At 36.5% G+C, this 23,589-nt stretch overlaps 1 protein-coding gene across 1 annotated transcript in view; it reads right to left on the bottom strand.

Moving 5' to 3' along the window:
- The window catches only part of LOC140164774 (protein kinase C-like), a 379,558-nt gene that overhangs the window by 75,454 nt on the left and 280,515 nt on the right, over positions 1-23,589 (bottom strand). Inside the window, 2 exon segments of the mRNA XM_072188144.1 lie at positions 2,822-2,978; positions 4,137-4,271. Of these exon segments, the coding sequence (XP_072044245.1) occupies positions 2,822-2,978; positions 4,137-4,271 (292 nt within the window).

The raw sequence follows: 23,589 nt of genomic DNA, 5'->3' as shown, positions 1-23,589 counted from the left end.
TCCAGGTTGTACCGTAGAACAGGCTTTTGGTTGTGTTCATCGAAAACAGTAGAACATGTTTATTTCTGGGTCATGACAGTAGGATGGCATCTTTCAGGATTATTTAGATTATTCTTTTTTTCTTCCAAAATGATAAAATAGTTAATATGCAATCATTATGAACCATGTTTTTGATCAGTTTCACTGTAGACTACATACATGCTTGACCAAAAAAAAAATTACGACAAAATTACAGCAGCCATATTCCAAAATGGTGAAAGTTAAAACCAGGTTTATCATCCACAACACTCTCATCCACTATACTGCAGTTTGTTATAGACACAGCATTGTTTTGTTGTTTTCCTTTTTCTGAAGATGTACTACACACATTCCAGTACTCATATTCCCCTAAGGTGTTTGAGTATGCCATTCCGCGAGTCGCTGTAACTTCCGAGTATCGTAGCGTGTGTGTGCACATGATGTCGGTGAAGTGGCTGTGTGTTTCTATTATTGCAGACAGAACTGCTTTTGTTTGCTATGAAACTTATACCTCATCTCTACAGTTTCACATCTCGCTGTTGTGACAAGGAATATCCATGAGAATTATGTCGTATTAGGTTTCATTTTTGCTAAACATGTTCCAAAGCTCTTTTTGTTTAAAGGAAGGTGACCTGATATAATTTGGAAAATCAAATTCTTTAATACTTATGTATAACATAAAATGTTGTCTCTTTCAAACATTCATGCAAAAACAACACATAAATGTTCCTTGTAAATGTGACTAATTCCTTATGGAATTACTGACATTTATACAGAGTGATACTGGTAATCTATGGTGTTTTTGGTAATGATAGCCATCATGATCCTGTAATAAACTGATATCAAATGAAAGATCCTATTTTTCTCATTAACATATTGAAATTAGGAGTTCCAAATCAGTGTATTTCCAAAGATATCATCAAAAACTATTGAATTAGTCTCAAACATGGTATACCACAATTGAGACTGATGATTTCTTCAGAAATATACCATTTTGGCATGCCTTATTTCAGTATGTTAATGAGAAAATTATGAGCTTTCACCTGATACCAAAATCTGTGTTTTGATGGGGTAAAGAGGGTGATGAGGCTGTCAATCAGATCAGGTTACCCACCTTTAACATCATATCAATGTGACTGACAATTTAGTATTTAACATAATTTGTTTGTTTTCTGGTGCAAGTAAAATGTTCACCGTTCTAAAATTTTTGATGCTGCACATTTTTTAAAAAGATTCTTCGAATCCCATGAACTAATTTTCTAAAAGTATGCTTTGGAGTCTCAGGTAAACTTTTTTTTTTTCCATTGTACATGGAATTTGAAGTTAGCTTGTTGGGCCAAGATCAGGGGTAAGGTCCTCTATAGCTTTGGATATACAAATAATGTTTTAGACTTGTTTTATATTGATATTGGAACTACTACTCTGTGGGTAACAACAAGCCAACAGGTCACAATGTTCCAACAGTTTGTGACACCAGGGCAGTGACACTCGTATTCAATCCCTGTACAAAAAGTGAAGTCACTTTACGGCAGTTTGATTGACATATCGGCAGTTTGAGTGACGGTTGTTAGGGAGTTTGGTACCAAGTTTGGTACCGTAGTAATTGATTGACAGTTTTAGTAGTTTGGTACCCTAAATTATTCGGACCCTTTCAAGCAAAAATACAGCTTATTTAGCCAGTCTCGTCATGGAGTCATCAAAGAGAATATTTTCCTAGCATATTGAGCTAACACTTCAGCTATTTGGTTTTTCACGATATGATAGTAATTGAAAGATTCGACCCAATGTTCGCCGTTTTTCGCCATTTAATTTTGTTTGGAAACGATGACGTAAATATGCATCATCTCTTCCACAGGTGATACACTCCTACACAGCTATGCCATCACATGTATGAAGGCGCATAGGCTGAATGACTGACTTCATTTGCGCAAACGAGTGGCTTATCCTATAGTATATTAGTACTCGAGAATCCTTGGTGACACCCTGTATGTCTACACCACTATGCATTCCTGCTTCATTGCTGCTGGTCATCAAAATTCCCTCTACAATATGATATTCCAGTTGAAATCCATACACCCTGTATGGAAGACATGTCCTTAATCTTCCACACAGGGAGTGTGAATTTCAAATGGGGTTACCTGAATAGGTAACTCCATTCTGTCCAGGATTGTAGATATCCACGCCCTTCTGTAAAAATCAACACTATTGTTTACAATAGACAATAGAGTTAGACTGGAGAATGCCGACTCCACCATGTTAGCCTGTTGCTCAAGCAACATAGACCCTAGACTAATTCCAATCAGCCGCCTACACTTCGCATGTACTGTGTATGCTTCGTAGTGACGACTGATTATCTTACAGCCAATATCATGACGGACTTCAGAAAAATATTCAATGCGACTTTTCGTTTGTGCGCCAGTAAGCGCCTGACTGACTAGCGGCGCCCGTGTACCGCGTCGCTGTACCACGCCGCTGTGACAAGATCGCGCTCGGAACTTCTAAAACAACAAACTCGGTCAAAAGGTCAATTTGGACACAACTGCGCATGCTCTATGCCACAGGAATCCTGTTGCAAAATCCGTCACTTTTTTTCCATGTAGTTTTCTCAGTCGTCAATCCAGACGGTTGACGACTGAGGGCAGCAGTCTACATAGACCCTATTATGTGACAATCCTGTATGGCACATTGTCAGAGTACACTACAAAGGTATTTACCACCATCTTGATATCTAGTGGCAGTAGAGAGTCAGATTTCTCCAGTCAATATCTAATGATTGCTTGATTTAACAGAATACGATACTTACAACTTGAAAGTTTCATCCCAGGTTGGGTTGAGATTTGATTTGATGGTTTTCGTTTTCCTTTTTGACTTGCCGGATTGGTCTGGTATGAGTTTAATCTTCACATACGGATCTGACAGGCCATTGGGGTCCATAGGTATTAAATTCTTAGCTTCACCAACTAGCAGACAAAAGAAGAAAGCATAGTAACACATGTAATGTTAAATCTTTTCACAGTTTAATACTACTTCCGGTTTACACACAGACAAAAGTGGACACATCCTATATCTACATATATGAGGCAGACTCAAATAGTCCCCAGAAGTGGGTGATTATAAACCCACCCCTACTTGTAAGACTTGCAAACGAGGACCTACAACTATCTAACCGAGGTCATTGGACACCCAAAGCTAAGCTCCAAACCGTGGATCCACTTACCATTTTACTATCCAACTGAGACCAGGGGGCTATCATTTTCTTTGGAAGGGGGCCCCAAATTTACAAAAAGTCAGTGTCAATAAAATTGTAACCCCCCTATTTCTGCACATACCTTACCCCATTAACAGGCTAAAATTGTACTGAAATCAGTCTTTTTGAATAAAATAAACACACTATCTGTGGTCATCTTTTGACTCCCTACATTTTGGTCATCAAATCTTTTATGAACCCCCCTATTTTTCTTTCCAAAAATATATTACCCCCTCCCCGTATATTTGGGACCACCCCTCTTCCGAAGAAAATGATAGCCCCTAACTAGCCAACCGTGGCCAGACTTTACAGCGGTAAATCAGACATGGTCTCATATGTATTTTTGCCTGTTGCAATGCGCTGGTAGGGAGAGTTAATAGTGGACGTCCTCAGTTTTTGGGTGTCCTCGGTTATCACACTATTTTCGTGTGTGCGCCCTTGTTTTCAGGTCTTTATATCCCCCACACACCCAGATTACCCATGATGCATGTCTACAACTATGCTCACTTACTTTTGACTTCCATTTCTCTGCTTCCATTGTCTACACTTACTTTTGAATTCCATTTCTCTGCCTTCATTGTCTACACTTACTTTTGACTTCCATTTCTCTGCCTCTATTGTCTGCACTTACTTTTGACTTTCATTTCTCTGCCTCCATTGTCTACACTTACTTTTGACTTCCATTTCTCTGCCTCCATTATCTACACTTACTTTTGACTTCCATTTCTCTGCCTCCATTATCTACACTTACTTTTGACTTCCATTTCTCTGCCTCTATTGTCTGCACTTACTTTTGACTTTCAATTCTCTGCCTCCATTGTCTACACTTACTTTTGACTTCCATTTCTCTGCTTCCATTGTCTACACTTACTTTTGACTTCCATTTCTCTGCCTCCATTGTCTACTTTTGCGATCACATGTATCCTTCCTCTTCTCTCTGTATGGTCTGAGCCGCATAGATTAGGTATTTGTTGAAGACATCGCTTGTGTATGTTCATATCACATGCTGAAATGACACACAAAGAATAAAAGAAACCAATATTAGTGATTTATTAGCAACCAACTGTTCTTACTATAATTTGACATGAAGTATTATATAACAGGCTGACCTAGAGAATAAAGTATTAGAATGTATGTTGAATGAGATAATAAAATGAGAAGCATCAGCACTTGAACGATGCAGTTGGCTTAATGGGACCTCAACCGTAACCTCGGGGTATGCACACATTTGACACACATAATAAAGCATCCCTGCTAACTTGATTATAACATTCCAATCTTATTACACATGTTAGATGCATAAGCTGTAAATGCCCCTAGTGCATTTTTTGCTACAAATTTTATTCAAACTTGTAGAAGTTCCTTATCTACCACAAAGAATTTGCATTTTTGTTTGGTTGCTTAGGTTGGTTCTTGTTCTAGAATTTTTAAATATTAATGTCAATTTAATGTTTACTTAAAAATCAAAATATCTTAAATAAGCTATCTGGAAATTGTTATTGTAATTTAATTTTACAAACTGGGTCCCCTCTTCTATGGCTTGCAAATGTGAAGTGTGTTTCTTTACTATGACCTTTAATCTTCTTTCATACACTCCTTGATAGCGAGAACCAATCAGCGCAGATACGAGGTGTGCATAAATGTTGTATAATTGCATGGGCGTGCACTCCGCATAAAGCTTTCAGATGCATTCTTTTTTCTTGCGGGTTGATGCATTTGTATTTGCTTGCATTTTCCAACATTTCAGTGACAATTTTGTTATAAAAATAGCAGAAATCACAGGGTTTTTTCTTGTGTATGAAATAGGTTAATAAATGCATATTACTTGTTGCTCGAGGAATTGTACAAAATAATGCATGCCTACTGAGATGTTGATGTGTCTAATACACAAGCCCACATAAGTTATAATTAACTTACAATTATCTACATAAACTAACAAATGAGCATTTTTCAATCAATCTCTTTTGTTCCTATATGTGACACGATCAAGGGAAATGAGTCGGATGTCGCTAATATTGATTTTGAGACATAGGCAAAGAAAGTGTTAAAATTCTTTTCCTTTATATTGTTTTCAGCGATTGATAAATTGACGTAACTTCACAAAGAAAAGTCATATCAACATGGGGTTTTCAGTTTCTGAAAGCTCTAAATATCCTCATTATAAACATATCTAAAACACATTTTCGTCCAGGGTCGACATGTGACTCATTCCCCTTGATCACGTCACATTATGTTCTATCTAATAAAAATAGCCTGTTTACTGGACTATTCCTTAATAAGACCATTCATCATGTATCTAACGGCAATACTAATGAGCTGTAGTTCAAGTCATTAAGAGAAAGATTGATGTTGTATTCAAAATTTCTGACATACTTGTCTGATTAAAGTTAAGGATGATTGAAACCAGTCTTTGAAGCTCACAACACATAGGCCACATTTGAGTTGCAAAATATTATTAACACTTCACATTTATGTTCAAGTTGGACATGGCTTTTATGACATAAGGTGCAGGCTTTTGCACATGGGGCACTCATAATATTGGTACCCGCCATCTGCCATAAATGCCATTAATGACCAATTTACCCATTTTGCTGTTTCCATTTACCTCACAATTGTCTCCTTTTGGACCTTGTCTGTGTTTGGACCTTGTCCCCTTTTGGACCAATATCTCCTTTAAGGTCAATCCCCTTTTTGACATTGTCCCCTTTTCGATCTTATCCCCATTCAGACTTATCCCCTTTTCGACCAGAGTTGGTCTACACATATCTTAAGAATTGTCCCCCAAATTAGTTTTTAAAATATTTCATCATTTTGGATGAAATTTTGTCTTTAGTACTAGCCCATTCCATGTCAACTCCAGGGATGTGAACACGCAGCACCTCTTCAATTTTTTCTTTTTCTGTGTGGTGGTAGATATTGATGAGAAAGTAAAATCCTGAAAATTTGAGCTTCATACTCCATTTAGTTTTCCATGGCATCAATTTGAAATTTAGGGGTCAGCGTAAAAATGTGTACAACTCTATGGAGAAGGCGATGTTTGGAGGTCCATAAATGTATAAAAGGGAACCCTTTAAAACTTTGAAAAGTATATATCCTGGGGTACCTTTTGGTGTAAATTCAAATCTGCTATCAGAAAACTTGGTTTTCCTTTACTTTAAAAGATATAGGTCCCTGAAAATGCAACTTCGTCCTTCCAGGACCAACTTTGGGGGGTCAGAACTCCAAAAAAGTAAAAATAATTTTATGTCTATTTTTTGCCAGTCAGAGCCCTTGGTCCTGACATTACTCTTATCAATATTGAGGGCATATTAGAATACATTTAGCTGAGATATTACCCATACAAAACCACTTTTTTTACATGGGTTCTATTTGAAAGTACTACACCAAAAAAAATACCCCAGGATTTTTTCAAAGTTTTGAAAACCAATGTCAGACAATTTGCCCCACCATCAACTTCAGGTATGTTGAAGATATGTTCTTGGACAACATTTCTGAAATATTCAAATTGATCTCGATGGCTTCGACACATGGAGTATGGGTTTGCCTTCATAATTGTACATTAAATCATTATACATGCAAAATCAAAAATGTCAATATCTACCAAACTCTGATGGAGAAAAAAAGAAAAATTGAAGAAGGGTGCTTGCTGATGTGCACATCCCTGAAAGAGTTGACATGGAATGGGCCTACTTAATAAGGCACTCCAGAAAGTATTATTGCACATGAAATGTAAGTATGGATTGTTAGATGTTTGGTGTGTCTGTATATACATTGGCTCGCCTCAAGTTCCGAAGTGACGTCAATGCCTTTCCACGGTTGCGCTGTAAGCATGCCAACAAACCGCCCTTCTTCTTCAAAATAAAGTACCCTAACAAAGTAATTGTGTCCATATTCTATCAAAATTCATCAAAACTAGTTCAAGAAACAATGAAATGTACTATTCCAATTGAAATCCATATTACCCCCTATGGAAGATGACTTTAATCTTCCACACAGGTAGTGTGAATTTCAAATGGGTTTACTTGAATCGGTGGCTCCATTTGAAATCTACACCCTTATGTGGGAGATTAAGATCATGTTTTCCATAGGGGGTGTATAGATTTCAATTTCAATCTGATGTTAACCAGTAACCATTGTTTCACCCTATATGAACACAAAAACACCTTCAACTGAAATAAATATGTCACAACAGTAGTTTGCACAATAAGTGGCAAAGAATCCCCCTTGGGCTACACACATGAAGTACAATCTTTGTACAACACGTTAAGTCAAATGTTGGCAAAAGGCAAGAAATAAACCATGCCTCATTTAAATTCAGCACACATGATTTTGACTTATTCTGAGCTGCACATAACTGCACAACTAGGGCAGGAAGTCATGAGTTTATTTGACTTGTGTCTTCTTCTTAATCATCTCGATTTAGATCAATTTAAAATCCTATAAAATGTGTGCCAAAAGTGGGATTTACATGAAGACATTAAGCTAAAGGTGAATGAGCATGGCTTAAACTTTATGATTTATGTACCACTTGCCAGCCATGGATCATCAGGCAATAAATACATATGAAGGTATGTACTATAACTTGAACAAGATATAGCACCACTGACTTTAAATGGGAGCGTGTTGCATTATAGTGATAATCATATCATACAACTCTAATTTAGACTTAATGAAAACTTTGTTTGATTGCAGATTACTTTAAATAGCACGATATTGTTGCCTATTACTAGCTGAACTGAGTATATATATTATTTACACTTGATTTGTACTGGCCTATATGATGCTGCTATCTACTGAAGATAGCTAACAATTCAAATGTGAATGCATTGCTATCTCCTTAACCACTCAAGTACTATCATTATGCACTGTATATGATTTTCCTATTCTATCATTTCTATTTTTGAGGTTTGCTATCTACTGTAGATAGCATTTTACCCACTAGAGTATTATTATACATTGTAGATGATTTTCATGTTCCCGGCTTTAATGGACCTGCTATCTACTGAAGATAGCAAGGGCATTATTTCTATTTTGAGGTTTGCTATCTACTGTAGATAGCATTTTACCCACTAGAGTATTATTATACATTGTAGATGATTTTCATGTTCCCGGCTTTAATGGAGCTGCTATCTACTGAAGATAGCAAGGGCATTATTTCTATTTTTGAGGTTTGCTATCTACTGTAGATAGCATTTTACCCTCTAGAGTAAACATTATCCATTTTACATGATTGACTTGTTTTTACCTATAATGGAGTTGCTATCTACTGAAGAGAGCCAAGGAATCATTTATATTTTTGAGGTTTACTATCTAATGTAGATAGCATTTTACCTTCTAGGGTATTATATTTTATGCATTGTAAATGATTTTCCTGTTCCTAAAATAAGTAAATTTAGAAAAAAAAGAAGAAGAAAAGTCAGGATCCAAAACCTTTATCAAACGAAAAATCCAGACCGATCTACCCTAATTCTTTATTATGTTACGCCAATCAAACAATTTTTTCGGCCTTCTTCAAAATTTTCGCTATCTACTGTGGATAGCATTTTAGAGTACTACTATTGTAGATGACTTTTCTCTTCTTGCCTATAATGGACCTGCTATGTACTGAAGATAGCAGGGGAATTATTTCTATTTTCGAGGTTTGCTATCTACTGTAGGTAGCATTTTACTCTCTAGAGTACTATTATTATGTGTTGTAGATGATGTCCATGTTCCTTGCTATAATGGAGCTGCGATCTACTGAAGATAGCGGGTGAATTATTTCTATTTTTGAGGTTTGCTATCTACTGCAGATAGCATTTTATCTTACTATTATTATGAGTTGTAGATAATTAAATGCTTTCACCTCTAAAAGAGCTACTGTCTACTGAAGATAGCTAACAATTTATTTTAACACCAAAAAGCACAGCTATCTACTCTAGATAATATTTTGCCCTCTAGAGTATTTTTAAGCACTGAAGATGACTTTTAAGTTCTCACCTATGGTGGAGCTGCTTTCTACTGAAGATAATGGGGAATCATTTCTATATTTGAGGTTTGCTATCTACTGTAGATAGCATTTTACCCGCTAGAATACTATCATCATGTATTGTACATGACTCACTTGTTCACTTGTTGAGGCTTTGCTATCCATTTTTACCATGTCAAGTGGGTGCTGCAATGCAATGTAGTTAGGTTGTATGGAACTGATATCTACTGAAGATAGCAGATGACTTAATGTTTTAGGTTTTGCTATCTACTGTAGACAGCATTTTACCACATAAGGTATTACAATGCATTACAATTGGGATACAGTGTACTCTCCTACATGGCATTACTCTGATGATAAAAGAAATTTCATATTCTTATGAACATACAGAAAATTTCAAATGTTGTAGTCCAAACACATACTTCATATAATGTAACATCTAACATCAACATTCCCCGACGGATTTGTGAAAATTGGGTTAAAACAGATGACAGAATGCAAATGCCCTGAACCCATCCGATATTGGCAAATAAAGCGCAAAAAATATGCCACTTTACGTATGATTAATGACAATCCAAGTATGGTTGTTGCATGAAAAAATACATATAATAAATAGTGGATGGAAAGTTGCCAGCCAATATTGATGGCACCATCGAAATTAAGACATCCCACTGATTAAGGTCTCTTGTGTCCTCCTACAAATTGAAAGTAGTATATCCACGTGGAACTTTGTGATCCAGATTATTCTGAATTGTCCTGATCAGGATCAAGTATGCAATAGTGTAGGATACTTATCTATTGGCTGTTTAGTATAAGGTGGAACATGACCTGCAGCAAAAATGCATGGCTCTTACATAAATGGGGGAAAGGTCATGATGCCAACTTGTGGTGGAACCACAGAGGAGGAGAAAACAGAGCGCGTGCACAACCAGTCAAAGTCTCCGCATCACCCGATAATGAGGGCCAATTGTTTCATGAAATGCGACAGACGAGACTGCTATGCAATTATCGCGTATTTCACGGTCTATCACGAAAGCACGCAACGCTATACGCGAAGGCACGCAGCGCTGGCGTGATTGTTACACACGGCATGATCGAACAATCGGCCGTCATGAATATGTGAGAACTTACAGCATACAATACACAGGGACTTTGACTGGTGGTACACTCTCTGTTTTCTTTCTCCTCTGTGGGTGGAACATACTTGTTATAGATAATTTAGAGAAAGTTGGAACATGACAGGGTGTGTCATTCTCCACCTGACACTGAACAGACTATTATTGTATAGGCCAATGGCTGTCTAATTGTTGGTACAAAATCTCAACTTGAAAATGCTTTCATAGTGCATCTAAACTTCAAAAGTCTCCAGAGAAAATTACTGAGTACCAGACTCCTGAGCAAATGAGCACTCTGCTTGTTAAAGGTAGTGTTTTTAACTTTAAAAACTTGTCTACAGATCTGTTAGCATGTGTACTGCAGCCCTTAAAATGAAATCACAGCACACTCTGTGACCCAATAAGAGTTGGTATGGCCTCCATGTACACTAGGAGGAGGGGCAAAAAGTGACAATTTTCATAATTTTGGGTCTTTACAGCGAAGAACATTTACCCCCATGCTCCTCCCCAAGCATCTACATGGATCTACATTGATTCAGATTTACCAGGCGCATATGGATGGTTTAGCAAGCGAGTTTTTTCCTCGTTGAAAGACATACTGATTGGAGTTAGATATTTGATATTCAGCATAATTCGCTTATAAGGTGCTAGTTTACAGAGCCTAATCTCTTGCAAGTGTAAGTGGGGGCATGAAGGTTTCTTTTGACAAAGGAATAGAAACATCATCCCTACCATGCCTACGCATGCAGGATATATAATTATTCCGTATCTCCCTTGTGTACAAAATATTAAGTTCCTTTCAGAATATTTTCAACGACAAAAAAAAAAAAGTTTTGATCAAATCCCTAGAGCTACAAACCAAATGCATGCTAACGATAATTCTTTGCCTCAAAATTTGTGGGAAATATAGTTTGACATGTTCTTGAAGCAAGTCTACAATGTTGGTAGGCAATTCACCTTTTCGGTAAATCCCATAAGCCTTTGCGAGTTAACACCTGAGAACTCGACATTTGATATCACCCGATCTGCGCCGATGCACACATTGTTTATTGAACATCATTATTGCGCATTGGAAGTCGGCGTGACGTCAAATGACGCATTCTCAGGTGTATTCGCAAAGGCTTATGGGATTTACCGATAAGGTGAATTATAACTTTTGTTGAAGCAAAATGATTCTGGTGTATCTCAGTGATTAATTTGTCGTCTGCATCACATACTGTCGTATCTCAAAAGGCTGCTTTTTGTAATTTTATTATCATTGTTGTATTTCATATTGTTATTGTATATTTCAGCATGCTTCTTTCTTTTATGAACGGACATGATATTGTAATATTGTGATAATACCACAACATAAATATATTAAGTTAATTTTACAATGTATTTCATCACAATTAGATGACAATTATATGTGACCCCTCAGCACAACTGAGCCCTGAAGTCGCCAATCATCATTTTTGAGATATTCAACCAAAATATTCTGCTTGATATTAGCTTTAAAATGATGTATATCATGTCTATAGTACTTGACATTTAAGTAGTGAAAAATCAATAAAACAGTCAATAAATCCTTTGTTTCCTATTGTTTATTGTTAAGTTCGATGGAGCATATCTCAATAGTGGCACTGGCGACATCCGGGCTCAGTTGTGGAGGATGGTCACATATGAAAATCACAAAAGGCAGCCTTTTGAGATACGACAGTATGTGAAGCAGATGACAAATTGTTGTACCTGACCAGAAAAAAGTGCATATTAAATCACAAACATTTTTTAATTATTTTGTATACTTATTGAAACAAAGCAAGTAAACCATATTTCTAGTAAAAATAGATATGTGTCAGAGAGAAATCTAACTAAATGCAAATACCCTCTAGAAAAAAGTCGAGATTTAAAAAATAAAGCAGCATGATCATGCATATTTCTGATCTTTTTTTTTCTTCTAAGAGTCATATTTATAATCTATGTGACCCACATTGTGACAAAAACCAGCTTCGGGTAACAGAAACGATGGAATAAATTTATGATTAAATTTTCATGATTCATTAATAATACATGGAAATGAAAAAGCGACAATGACAATAAAATATGTATTACTTATTTCACCAGTGTAGACAATAGAACTAAACTAGGATTTATCAAGGTACATGCAACTTTAATGATAGCCTCCCATAAATGCATTGGTGGAGACTGGTACACTTGATTGATGGGGGAAAGAAGCATCAAAGAGAAGCATGATTTTGCACAAAATATATTATGCAAAACTTGGGGGAAAGTTTGTAGGGTGTGTGGGGGTGTGTGTCTTGCATTACTTCAAAGGACATAACAGCAGTGACACACCGAGGACCTTGTGCTATACCGAGGACCTGAACATGCATCCTCGCTACGTATGTCCTCGTTAATGGAGTAAAATGAGGTCTTTTATCCTACTACACCATCTATCAGAGGCAGATTTAGGGGGGTGCCCCAATATTTGCAGAGCGGTGCAGCGCCCCCTAATTTTAGCAGAGCGGCGGTGGCTCTGCACTCCCCATTGAAAATTCTGGGATCCTCCCCTGTCTATAGTTCACATCCTTGTAGCATTAACCAAATATATTATGACAAGATTTAGTTTTCCCATTACATAATTAAGTCAACTCCACAGATTACCATGGTTACAATTGTTAAACAATTTATAGGCGAACTAATTTTGTTTGAATGAAATATACATTATACTGTTATAATACTGTAGCTTGCAAGTACTACATCTCACGATGATGGGGAAATTTACATGCAAAACAAACACTGCTATACTGTAAAAGTGGTGATATTTGCACACAGGCAATATTTCGAGCTTTGCCAACTTTACTTTGAACTACTTTGCTTCCTTATAAATTTTACCATAGTTAGAATAATTGTTAAATAATTTATAGGCCAATTAATTTTGTTTGAAATATACATTATACTGTTATAAGAACATAGCTCGCAAACACTACATCTCACTATGATGGGGAAATTTACATGCAAAACAAACACACTGCTATAAGTGGTGATTTTCGCACAGGCAATATATTTTAAGCTTTGCCGACTTTACTTTGAACTAATTTGCTTGCTTTTGAATTTCCTATTCTTTGAGCCTCAAACTCTGACAATTGTAGCTCTTTAGCCCAAATTTGGAAAGTTTTGGTATTTTTAAATTCCAAAACCTATAATTTGGGCCAATTTTGGTTCACAAGACCTATCAAAAATGTGGAAATTTCAGTTATCAAGCCCCTTTGCCCAAAATCAGTTCTTAGTTCTCAAATTTTGGCGCTGACCGGGCCGCACACCCCTACCAAATTTTTTAATTAAGTGCCCCCCTGATTTTTGCAGATGTTTATTTTCATGGTAGCAGTATTGAGCATGAAAAAAGCACACAAATTAATGTCCTGCAAAAATGTCAATAACAAAATTATTGAAAAGATTAGCAATGGCATATAATGTGCTCATTAATCAATCAAGATAGCGGACGAGATGCCGGCAGACGCTGCAACACAAAAACCCAGGTTGTTGGGCTATTCCAGTTGAAATCCATACACCCCCTATGGAAGACATGACCTTAAATCTCCCACACAGGGGGTGTAGATTTCAAAAGGAGCCACCCATTCTAGTATCCTCCTTTTAAAATTCACACTCCCTGCATAGACCCTATCCTTTCTAGGGTCCGTGCGCCCTGTGTGGAAGATTAAGGTCATGTCTTCCACAGTGGGTGTATGGATTTCAACAGGAATTGCCCATTACATGTATTAAGGTTAATACTCATCATTTGTCATTTATTCCATGATGTATCACTTGAGATCGGCTCATTAGGATTCTCAACTCGTATAGAAAACAGCCATCATTTGGAGAATGAGTTGTTGAATAAATATACGCTGCCGAGAGTTGTATAAGCATACATAACACTGATATTGGTCTTATGACTACATACATGTACATACTTGGCTTGGTTTTCAATGAGATTCTTAAATATTGCAATATAATACTGAATAAGTATACATGTTAATGTTTGGTCGGGTTATAATAGGCGAAAAATTAGACTCATAACATTATGTATTGATATAGAATGTTTCTTGTAAGCTGACTGACATTAAAAAACCTGCCAAATCAAAAGGTGTTTTTTCGTTAGTTTTCTTGCACAAGACTTAACTTTTCAAATGCGGAAGAAAACATTAACATATATTAATTTCTTGTTCAATTTAATTCACAATATTCAAAGATGTGTAAGTCCAAGTTGCAAGTTTAACCCAACTTGACTCAAAATGATCAGAAACTTCCATACACATATAAACATTCAAAACAGAGAGAGAATCATCAAATGTAGGCAACCAATTAAGCCCAAGCCCGGGTGGGGGGGACTCAACTTTGGACATGACAAGGATGTGCAAACACCAGTTCACTTACAGTCACACACCATTTGCCAAATAAACCTAAACATAGCGCTACTTCCGGGCTCTGTTGCATTAGCATACTATCCAGAGAGGTTGCGTCAGACCTTTTTAGGCTGGTCTTGTGCTACGCACCCGTTTAAGTCTATAAGGGACACAGACAAACCTAAACACAAAGTCTGTGACCTCATCATACAGCTGAATTCCGATGATGAAGAATTGAGAGAGGGATTGCACAAGGCAGCTATGATATTATTTTCATGCAGATACATGATTTGTGTGTATTAATTGGTTCAATGGGGACATTACCTGCCATGTCATGGAGACAGATCTGGATTCCACTTGCTACTACCTAGATACATTGCATTATGAGCAAATACAATGATGACAGCTGACAACAAGTATAGTTCTTTAAAAGGGACACTTGCATGTCATGATGTTATCTATAGTATATGATCAGCACATTACAAATCATGCATGTTTATTTGTTTTGTTTACATTCTGATCAGTTTTAAAAAGTTGAGGAAGATGATATTGGTAACCCGAAGCCCACAGAAAATTCAATACAGATTATGGTGCTTTTTCACATTTAAAATTCTACTTTATGGCCAAAATATGAAATAAATAACGTTCATAGCCTCATGAATATATGTGATGTGTGTGATCCAATCATATCTTATCATTTGCAAACAATTGACCACAAAGTAATTGTTACAATCTTGCATATAAACAGCCCCTGTTGGCGTATTGTTTCTGAATGCACAAACAAGCATGAGTAAGCCTGTGTACTTGTTGATCACATATTAAGTGTGACCAGATCTGGTCCAATCGGGCTAAAGTTGGCAATAAGGAAACTGAGATATAGGAAAAAGTGAGGAGAAAAAACAATAAAAAAATAAGAAAATGGACATTAAAAGGTTCATAACTTTGCCAAAAAGTATTCAAGACACCTGGGGATTCAACATCAGTAACTGTATATACAGAGAAAGTTAGTAATGATAGTAACTCAAGTTTTAACCTTTAACCTGAAAGGATCAGATTGGGTCACTAATGCGCATTGATATTTTTATGCAACAACTTTGTGAAATGGCAGGAAATGATCTCTAGTATGAATTTGGCATGCAAATACTACATTTGGCATGCAAATGCAAAAACCCATTGCAAACCTCCGTGAACCAATGATGGTGCTCTGCGCAGGTAGGCCCATAGTTTAAATGTGATAAGTGTTGTGTGTGTGCCGGGGGGGGGGGTGTGTACTCATTTCCAGGCACACCCCAACGCACCCCCACACACACATTATATAAGTACGATCCAAAAAATTCTTGCGAGAAACAAAACAAATATCATGACCAACTTATCAGTTAACTGCCGCAAGATGCAGCAGTCATCTGGTGCGGTTGCTATGGGCCTGTTCTGATTCCATCAATTACCATTTTGTCTACATGGGGATAATTGATGAAATACTGCAGAGTGAAGGGGGATTTTCAACCAGGGTAGGGGTCTACTCCATCTACTCCATAGTCAGCTCATCAGTATTACTGATGAGCCAAATTATTCTCATTGCTAATTACAGAGTTCTTTAACCTCTATTCAATAATCATAACTTGAAATTGACCTCAAGTTACTGAGTACACATTCTTGTACACATCAAATTCAAAGGTAACAGGCTATTCCATTTGAAATCCATACACCCCCTATGGAAGACATGACCTTAATCTGCCGCACAGGGTGTGTAGATTTCAAATGGAGTCATTTGGGTAACCCCATTTGAATTTCACACACCCTGTGTGTAAGATGAAGGTCATGCCTTCCACAGGGGTGTATGGATTTCAACTGAAATACCCCATTGCATCCTAGATTTGATGAATTACTTTCTTCTCTGACATGACAATGATAGCGATGTACTACCGATGAACTCACTTAACTGGTTGCTGGTAATCACTGTCTGGATCAAGTTTAAACTTTTACCAGGGATCTAAATCACAGTCTTTAATTGCGAGCCATTATCTGGTAAGACTTAGTATGTACTCTGCTGTTGACAGAACACCTCCGTATCTAGGGCTGTGCCATGCTAAAACTCATGGTAAAAAAATAATCGTAAGACCTGGGGCAGCTAATACATAATAATGGCTCTAAAATTGGAATGTTATTAATGTGGAATATGAGGAAATTTTTGGAAACTAAGAAATGCCCTGAGCATGTTTTATGCAAATTCATTGAGTAGGGCAAAGTACACTGATTAGTTAACGCCAATATTTTGCTAAAAATCAATGCATAAATGTTCAGGGTACTTTACCTTGAAACTAGGTCAATCTCTAATGTATTACTGTATATTGTCTAGCCACTCTCTAATTTGCATATCTGCATAATTAATTACCATCTATACAAATAAAGTACAAACATTTGGATGCTTCAAAAGAGCGTCAATTATTAACAGAGACAAGTGTATCTGGGTGCCTCTAATTCCATCAATTATCAACAGAGACAATGTTGTAGTGTATCTGTGTGTCTCTAATTCCATCAATTATCAACAGAGACAATGCTGCAGTGTATCTGGGTGCCTCTAGTTCAATCAATTATTATCAGAGACAATATTGCAGTGTATTTGTGTGTGTCTCTAATTCCATCAATTATCAACAGAGACAGTGTTGTAGTGTATCTGTGTGTCGCTAATTCCATCAATTATCAACAGAGACATTGTTGCAGTGTATCTGGGTGCCTCTAATTCCATCAATTGTCCTATGGACACAATAATTCGACCAAACACAATTACTGCCGGTAGCTAGATCTTTACCATCCAAATCTTTTATTTCCGTTGATTTACACAGTTGATCAAGAGTCAACTGTGTGCATAATTTTTTATGCGAATCATTATCAAGTTCATTTTTAAATATATCGCATCAGACAGCTACAACTAATCACCTGAATCTCAATTCCAAACAGCATAATTTGGGAACGTTTTGAAATAGATATCAAATTAAGTTTCAATATATTATTATCACAATATTTCAATATTTCACAATATTTCAATATATTATCGCATCAGACAGCTACTTCATCTGAATCTCAATTCCCAAACAGCATAATTTGGAAGCAATTTTAAAATAGATATGGAATTAAGTTTCAATATATTATCACATCATATCATATATTATCACAATTAAGTTTCAATATATCACATCACATCAGACAGCTACATCATCTGAACCTCAATTTTCCAAACAGCATAATTTGGAAGCAATTTTAAAATAGATATGGAATAATAAGTTTCAATATATTATCACATCACATCATATATTATCACATCAGACAGCTATATCATCTGATACCGTTTTTGGCCCGGAAGTGGGACAACCCAATTCACTTTTTCAAACAGCTAATTTGAAACGGACATTCCCAATGACTTGCCCAAATGCAGCAATTTATCTCCATTTTGATTCATATAGTGGACAAAATGATAAAAAGCCAAAGAAACAATGCCATTTACCCTCATATCTTTCAAAAAGGGAGTGGTGGGTGGGTGTAAAATGACCTCTTCGGATGGTATCAAAACAGCTTGTGAAATTTCCCGGGCAGCAATTTCTGAAAAGACGGCCAACGCCCCCAAAACCGCGGCATGTGACGGCCCAATAGACAACCTGTGGCTTCGCATTTTATTGATCTACAGGACTGAAAACCCAGGACCCTGGTACTAATTACGCCAATGACAATTTTGGTTTTGATTGAAGTTTGCTCAATCAAAACCCAATTATCAACAGAGACAATGGTGTAGTGTATCTGGGTGCCTCTAATGACATCAATTATCAACAGAGACAATGTTGCAGTGTATTTGTGTGCCTCTAAATCTATCAATTATTGACAGAGAAAATGTTGTAGTGTATCTTTGCACCTCTAATTCCATCAATAATCAACATAGAAAATGCTGTAGTGTATCTGGGTGCCTCTAATTCCATCAATTATCAACAGAAATAATGTTGCAGTGTATCCGGGTGCCTCTATTTCCATATATTATCAACAGAGAAAATGTTGCAGAGTCTAGTTTGGCCGATTTTAATACAGGAGGCCTACTCTAAATGGGCTATTCCAATTAAAATCCATATACCCCTATTGAAGACATAGGGGTATAACATAGGGGTCTAACCTTAATCTCCCACACAGGGAGTGTAAATTGCAAATGGGGTTGCAAACCTGATTGGGTAGCTCCATTTGAAATATACACCACATGTATGTTTGCACTTTTGTCAATTTTTCATTGAAAAATTGGAGGGGGTGTTTATTAGAGGGGGGCATTTATTACAGACAATATGACATCCACTCCATGATTGACTTCACTTACCGTATTGTTTGTAATAAACGCTCCCCTCTAATAACGCCCCTCCAATTTTTCTGTAAAAAATTGACAAAAATGCAAACATTTCCATGCCATATCGTGTAGGTAAGCTTAAAACTTGCATCAGTCATGTCAGTCACGATCGCTAAATTGCATGGAAAAAACCTATTTTGACTCAACTCCCATCCATTTCATTGCCTAATTATGGTAAAATTTCACTAATTCCATGCACTTTACAGCCTTACAGGTGTAATTTTGTTGTATTTCCCACGAAATTGTAATTTTCAGTGGGCGCCGCCATCTTGTATGGTCGTAAATCCCTCCTTTTAACAGGAGCACCATCGGAAATTGAACCCGATTTTTAAGCTTTTTTCACTGACAATTCACTTCCAATAAACGCCCCCCTTTTGGAAAAATGCAACGCCCCCGGGGCGTTTATTACAAACAATACGGTATGTTGTTTGTAGAAAAAACAAGACACACACCTCAAGGTATAATTGAATGTTGACAAACAAGTCTGATGCAAATATGGATTGTTTTACAGAATGATTTATGTATAGACCTTTTCAAAGCATGAAATAATTTCCCCAAAAGCACGCACAGATAAAAGTATCTCTTCAGCAACAGGCACAGTGTGAAGTTCTAATGTGTAACAGGCATCATAGCCGTGATGAACTGTTGCACGGTCAATTGTGGGTAAATAAGAGAGGTACTTTTACCACAGATTCTTGAGTAATTGCCTAATGAAGTCAGTCACATACTCAATGTGCAATGGTGGTATGTCTTGTGTAAGAGATTGACCTGTGGAAGAGGTGATGCATATTTTAAAATCTAAATGACAAAATATTACAAACATTTGGTCTTTTCTTTCCATTATTACAAAATTGAGAAGTTCCAACTAGACGAGGTGTCCAATATGGTAGAAAAAATATTTTACCTGAAGACACCATATGTTGACATTGGTTAAATAAACTGTATGTTTTGGCCGGAATGGCACTAAATATAATACACCATCTTGGTGAAATAGCTCGAAATAGACTTCCTCAACAGTCGTTCAACATTAAGGACATTTCTAGCATGACGTGCTTGTATAAGTCCATGATCTCATTTCTAAACAATATTGCCAATGATTTCAAAATGGGGTTTGTTAGAATTTGGACTGAGCATTAGGCATCCCAGTGGTGGGATATTGTGTACCAACAATACACTGGACTTGAACCTGGCATTTGGCTTGAATGAAGTACAAGGCATCCGCGCAAAATGCATGCATTATTGGGTCAGCAAATCTGATGTTCTTATGTGAATTTGTCAGTGTTCAGCTGCAATTCTCAGTTCTCCACTTTGAGTTTCGCTCAAATGCACATTCAAGGCTCTATTCTTCTTCTTCTCTCTGTTTTTCCATTGCACATTTTTCCCCCAGGGAGAAAAATGCCACCTTCAATATTTTTCACAAAGGCATAACACATGCAAACTGTTGAACTATATATGCATGTATTGGCCCTATAGCAATGTTTTCTGGAATGTAGTCTAGGACAGTAGGAACCAACATGAAACCTTGCTCCGACCTTGTTGTAACATTAGCACAAAATGTCAGCCTTACACATCAAAGGTGTCTCCTTGATTCAGATTTTGTATATGTGACCTGTTCTGACAAAACCAGGAACAAGTCGCATATTTGACATTTCATGACTCGAATAAAAATATAAGCACTAGACAATAAGCTTTTAAATGATACCAAAATTATATAAATAGCATCAATACTTTTCAAGATATGGATAATTTTGTAAATGATACCTTTTGCCAAATTGCTATTCTGAGTAATGGGCCAATTAGTTTCCTGCCTTACACAATATTGAATAGGGATTATCATAGTTCAACTGTTATTTATTGATTAAATAAACCTCTTTTTAATAAGTACTTTCAAGGATTTGAAAGTCCACTTAGTCCCACAGTCAAATACCATGAAATTAGGAATTCCAAAATGTCATTTTTTATGGGAATGTCATCTTTAAAGGCATAACTCAAACACATGTCTGGCGACTTGTTCCTGGTTTTGTTGGAGCTGGTCACATATTGCATGTTTAAAGAACTGAATTAAAAGCAACATGTATATAGCTCCTGAAGCTATCAGCTGCTTATTGGAGCAGAATTATTAGGACAAATTCTTTCTCCATTTACTTGTTTTGCCTTTTCTGTCTTATCAATTTGCCCATCTTTTATATACAAAATGGGCTAGTCCAGTTGAAATCCATACACCTCCTGTAGAAGACATGACCTTAATCTCCCACACAGGAGGTGTAGATATCAAATGGAGTCACCCATTCAGGTAATCCCATTTGAAATTCACACTCCATTTGTGTGGAAAATTAAGGTCATGTCTTCCATAGTGGTTGTATATATTTGAATTGGAACAGCCAATGTGCCTTCTCAGCCTATCAACACAATTCGCTGCTTGCTGTAAGGGAAAATCAGAGTAAAAACACAGTAAAAACAGTCCTGGGTATTTATTCATCTCCTTGTATGCTGACTGCATGCACTCATATGCTTGGAAAATTGATAAAGGTTCACTTCTTGGACCCACTTTGTGAAATGCCTATTTTAAAGCTTGTTTTAAATATTAAATATTGATAATTTCACAATTTGTTGTTGTTGAAAATTCTAATAAAGAATTGAATTCATTGAATTATGATATGAGGACATAGTACAGGAAATACTTGTTCCATCAATTTCATTTTCTTTCATTGTTTTGGTGTTTTGTGTGCGAAAATTTGAAAACAGGTAAAAAAAGAGCTAAACCTATAATTATCAGTAGATGATGAATGATGATGATGATGAATATGAATACAAAACAATGAACCAGGCCTTGTCTTTTGAGGCGAGTGAGAGTGATCACTCGCCATCACTCGCCTAAAATGAAGCTGAGGAGAGCTTTTTATCACTTTCCTACATTTGGTGTAATAATAATACAAGTGATTAAAATCACTCGCCTACAGCTCACCTGGCAAGTTTTGAGGAGAGTGATTTGTCACTCACCAGCAATTTTCAAAAGACAAGGCCTAACAATCTATTGCTTTTTGTCAAAGAATAGTAAAGCAAACCAATAGTTACTATCAGACTGACAAATGGATCCATGACATTTCACATACTTTGAAAAAAAAAGATGTTCACTAGTAAAAAAACATGATCAAAACCCTAGAAAAACTACTGCTTTTACGATTATAACACAAAATATGTTAATTTACATTTGCTTCTTTTGTTTTTGAAGGAGCAAGGTAATCAGATTACCAATTTGATTTAAATATATATACACACATACATCTTTAAACATCTATGAACAAGAGCAAATAAGCTTTGAGCTAGTATATATAAGAAATGAAGACGCTCCTTGAAATACACAAAATGACACTTTCTGCAATTCTCGGTTTTTGACTGACTTATACATCCCTCTCGGCAATATTAGACTAACACAAGATTGGTATCAACCCACTATACTTCATCAATTTGCCATTAAAATTGCATTTTATAGCTTAACTAAATGGGGAAAACTCATCAGTTCTTTTACAACGCGTATCCTGTGTTAGCTCTTTACACACTTGTTATTGGTGCAGTGTAGCAAAAGATTTGTTCAGAATTTCCCTCAAAAATTTCCTACCCATAATTATTTTAGAAAGGCTATTCCAGTTGAAATTTAGACTCCCTATGGAAGACCCAACCTTAATCATCCATACAGGGAGTGTGAATTTCAAATGGGGTTACCTGAATGAGTGACTCCATTTGAAATTCACACTCCCTGTGTGGGAGATTAAGGTCATGTCTTCCATAGGAGAGTGTATGAATTTCAACTGGAATAGCACAATTTCCCCCCATGACTACACTAGCAATCAAAGCAACTTCAAACAAGAACAAACCTGCCTTGGATTCATTGGTGGATCTTGAGAGCAACAACAGTTGTATTTTTCAAGACAATTATGAAACCATGGACATTTTTATAGTGGGTTTTGTTGAACATGTCACTCCCCGCAAGTTGTTAATCTCTAGAGGTGTGGAAATATGAATCCATAATTACATATCAAAATTGCCTTATATGACAGTATTGTAGCATTATCCAAATATTATCACTTGATTTGAGTGTACCTCGACACAATTGTAGAAATAATCATAAATAACCCAAAAGTGCTCATTTTTATTTCATGAACTTTAGAATATATTGGTTAAATTGCTGCAAATGCGTTTTTGTTTTCTTTTCTCTTTATTCACTACCGATAATTTTTTTAACAACATTTGAATACCTGAGTGGAAGAAGGGCCCAACTCCATCAAAACTGTTTTTGAGATATTACGAAAAAACTTAATATTTGGAAAAGTTTTATAGGCAGAGTGTTTTCATCTTCAGAGGACCTTTAATACATGAACATACAATATTACATACTATCAAAATTATATATGATGTTTCCATGGCAACGGTACAGGTCTTAATACGACCTGGAGTTGGGCCCTTCTTCCACTAATATACTG

Source organism: Amphiura filiformis, chromosome 11 (genome assembly GCF_039555335.1).
Source record: "Amphiura filiformis chromosome 11, Afil_fr2py, whole genome shotgun sequence".
Taxonomy (NCBI): Eukaryota; Metazoa; Echinodermata; class Ophiuroidea; order Amphilepidida; family Amphiuridae; genus Amphiura; species Amphiura filiformis.
The sequence above is the reverse complement of the archived record's forward strand: the minus strand, read 5'-3'. Positions and strand labels throughout refer to the sequence as shown.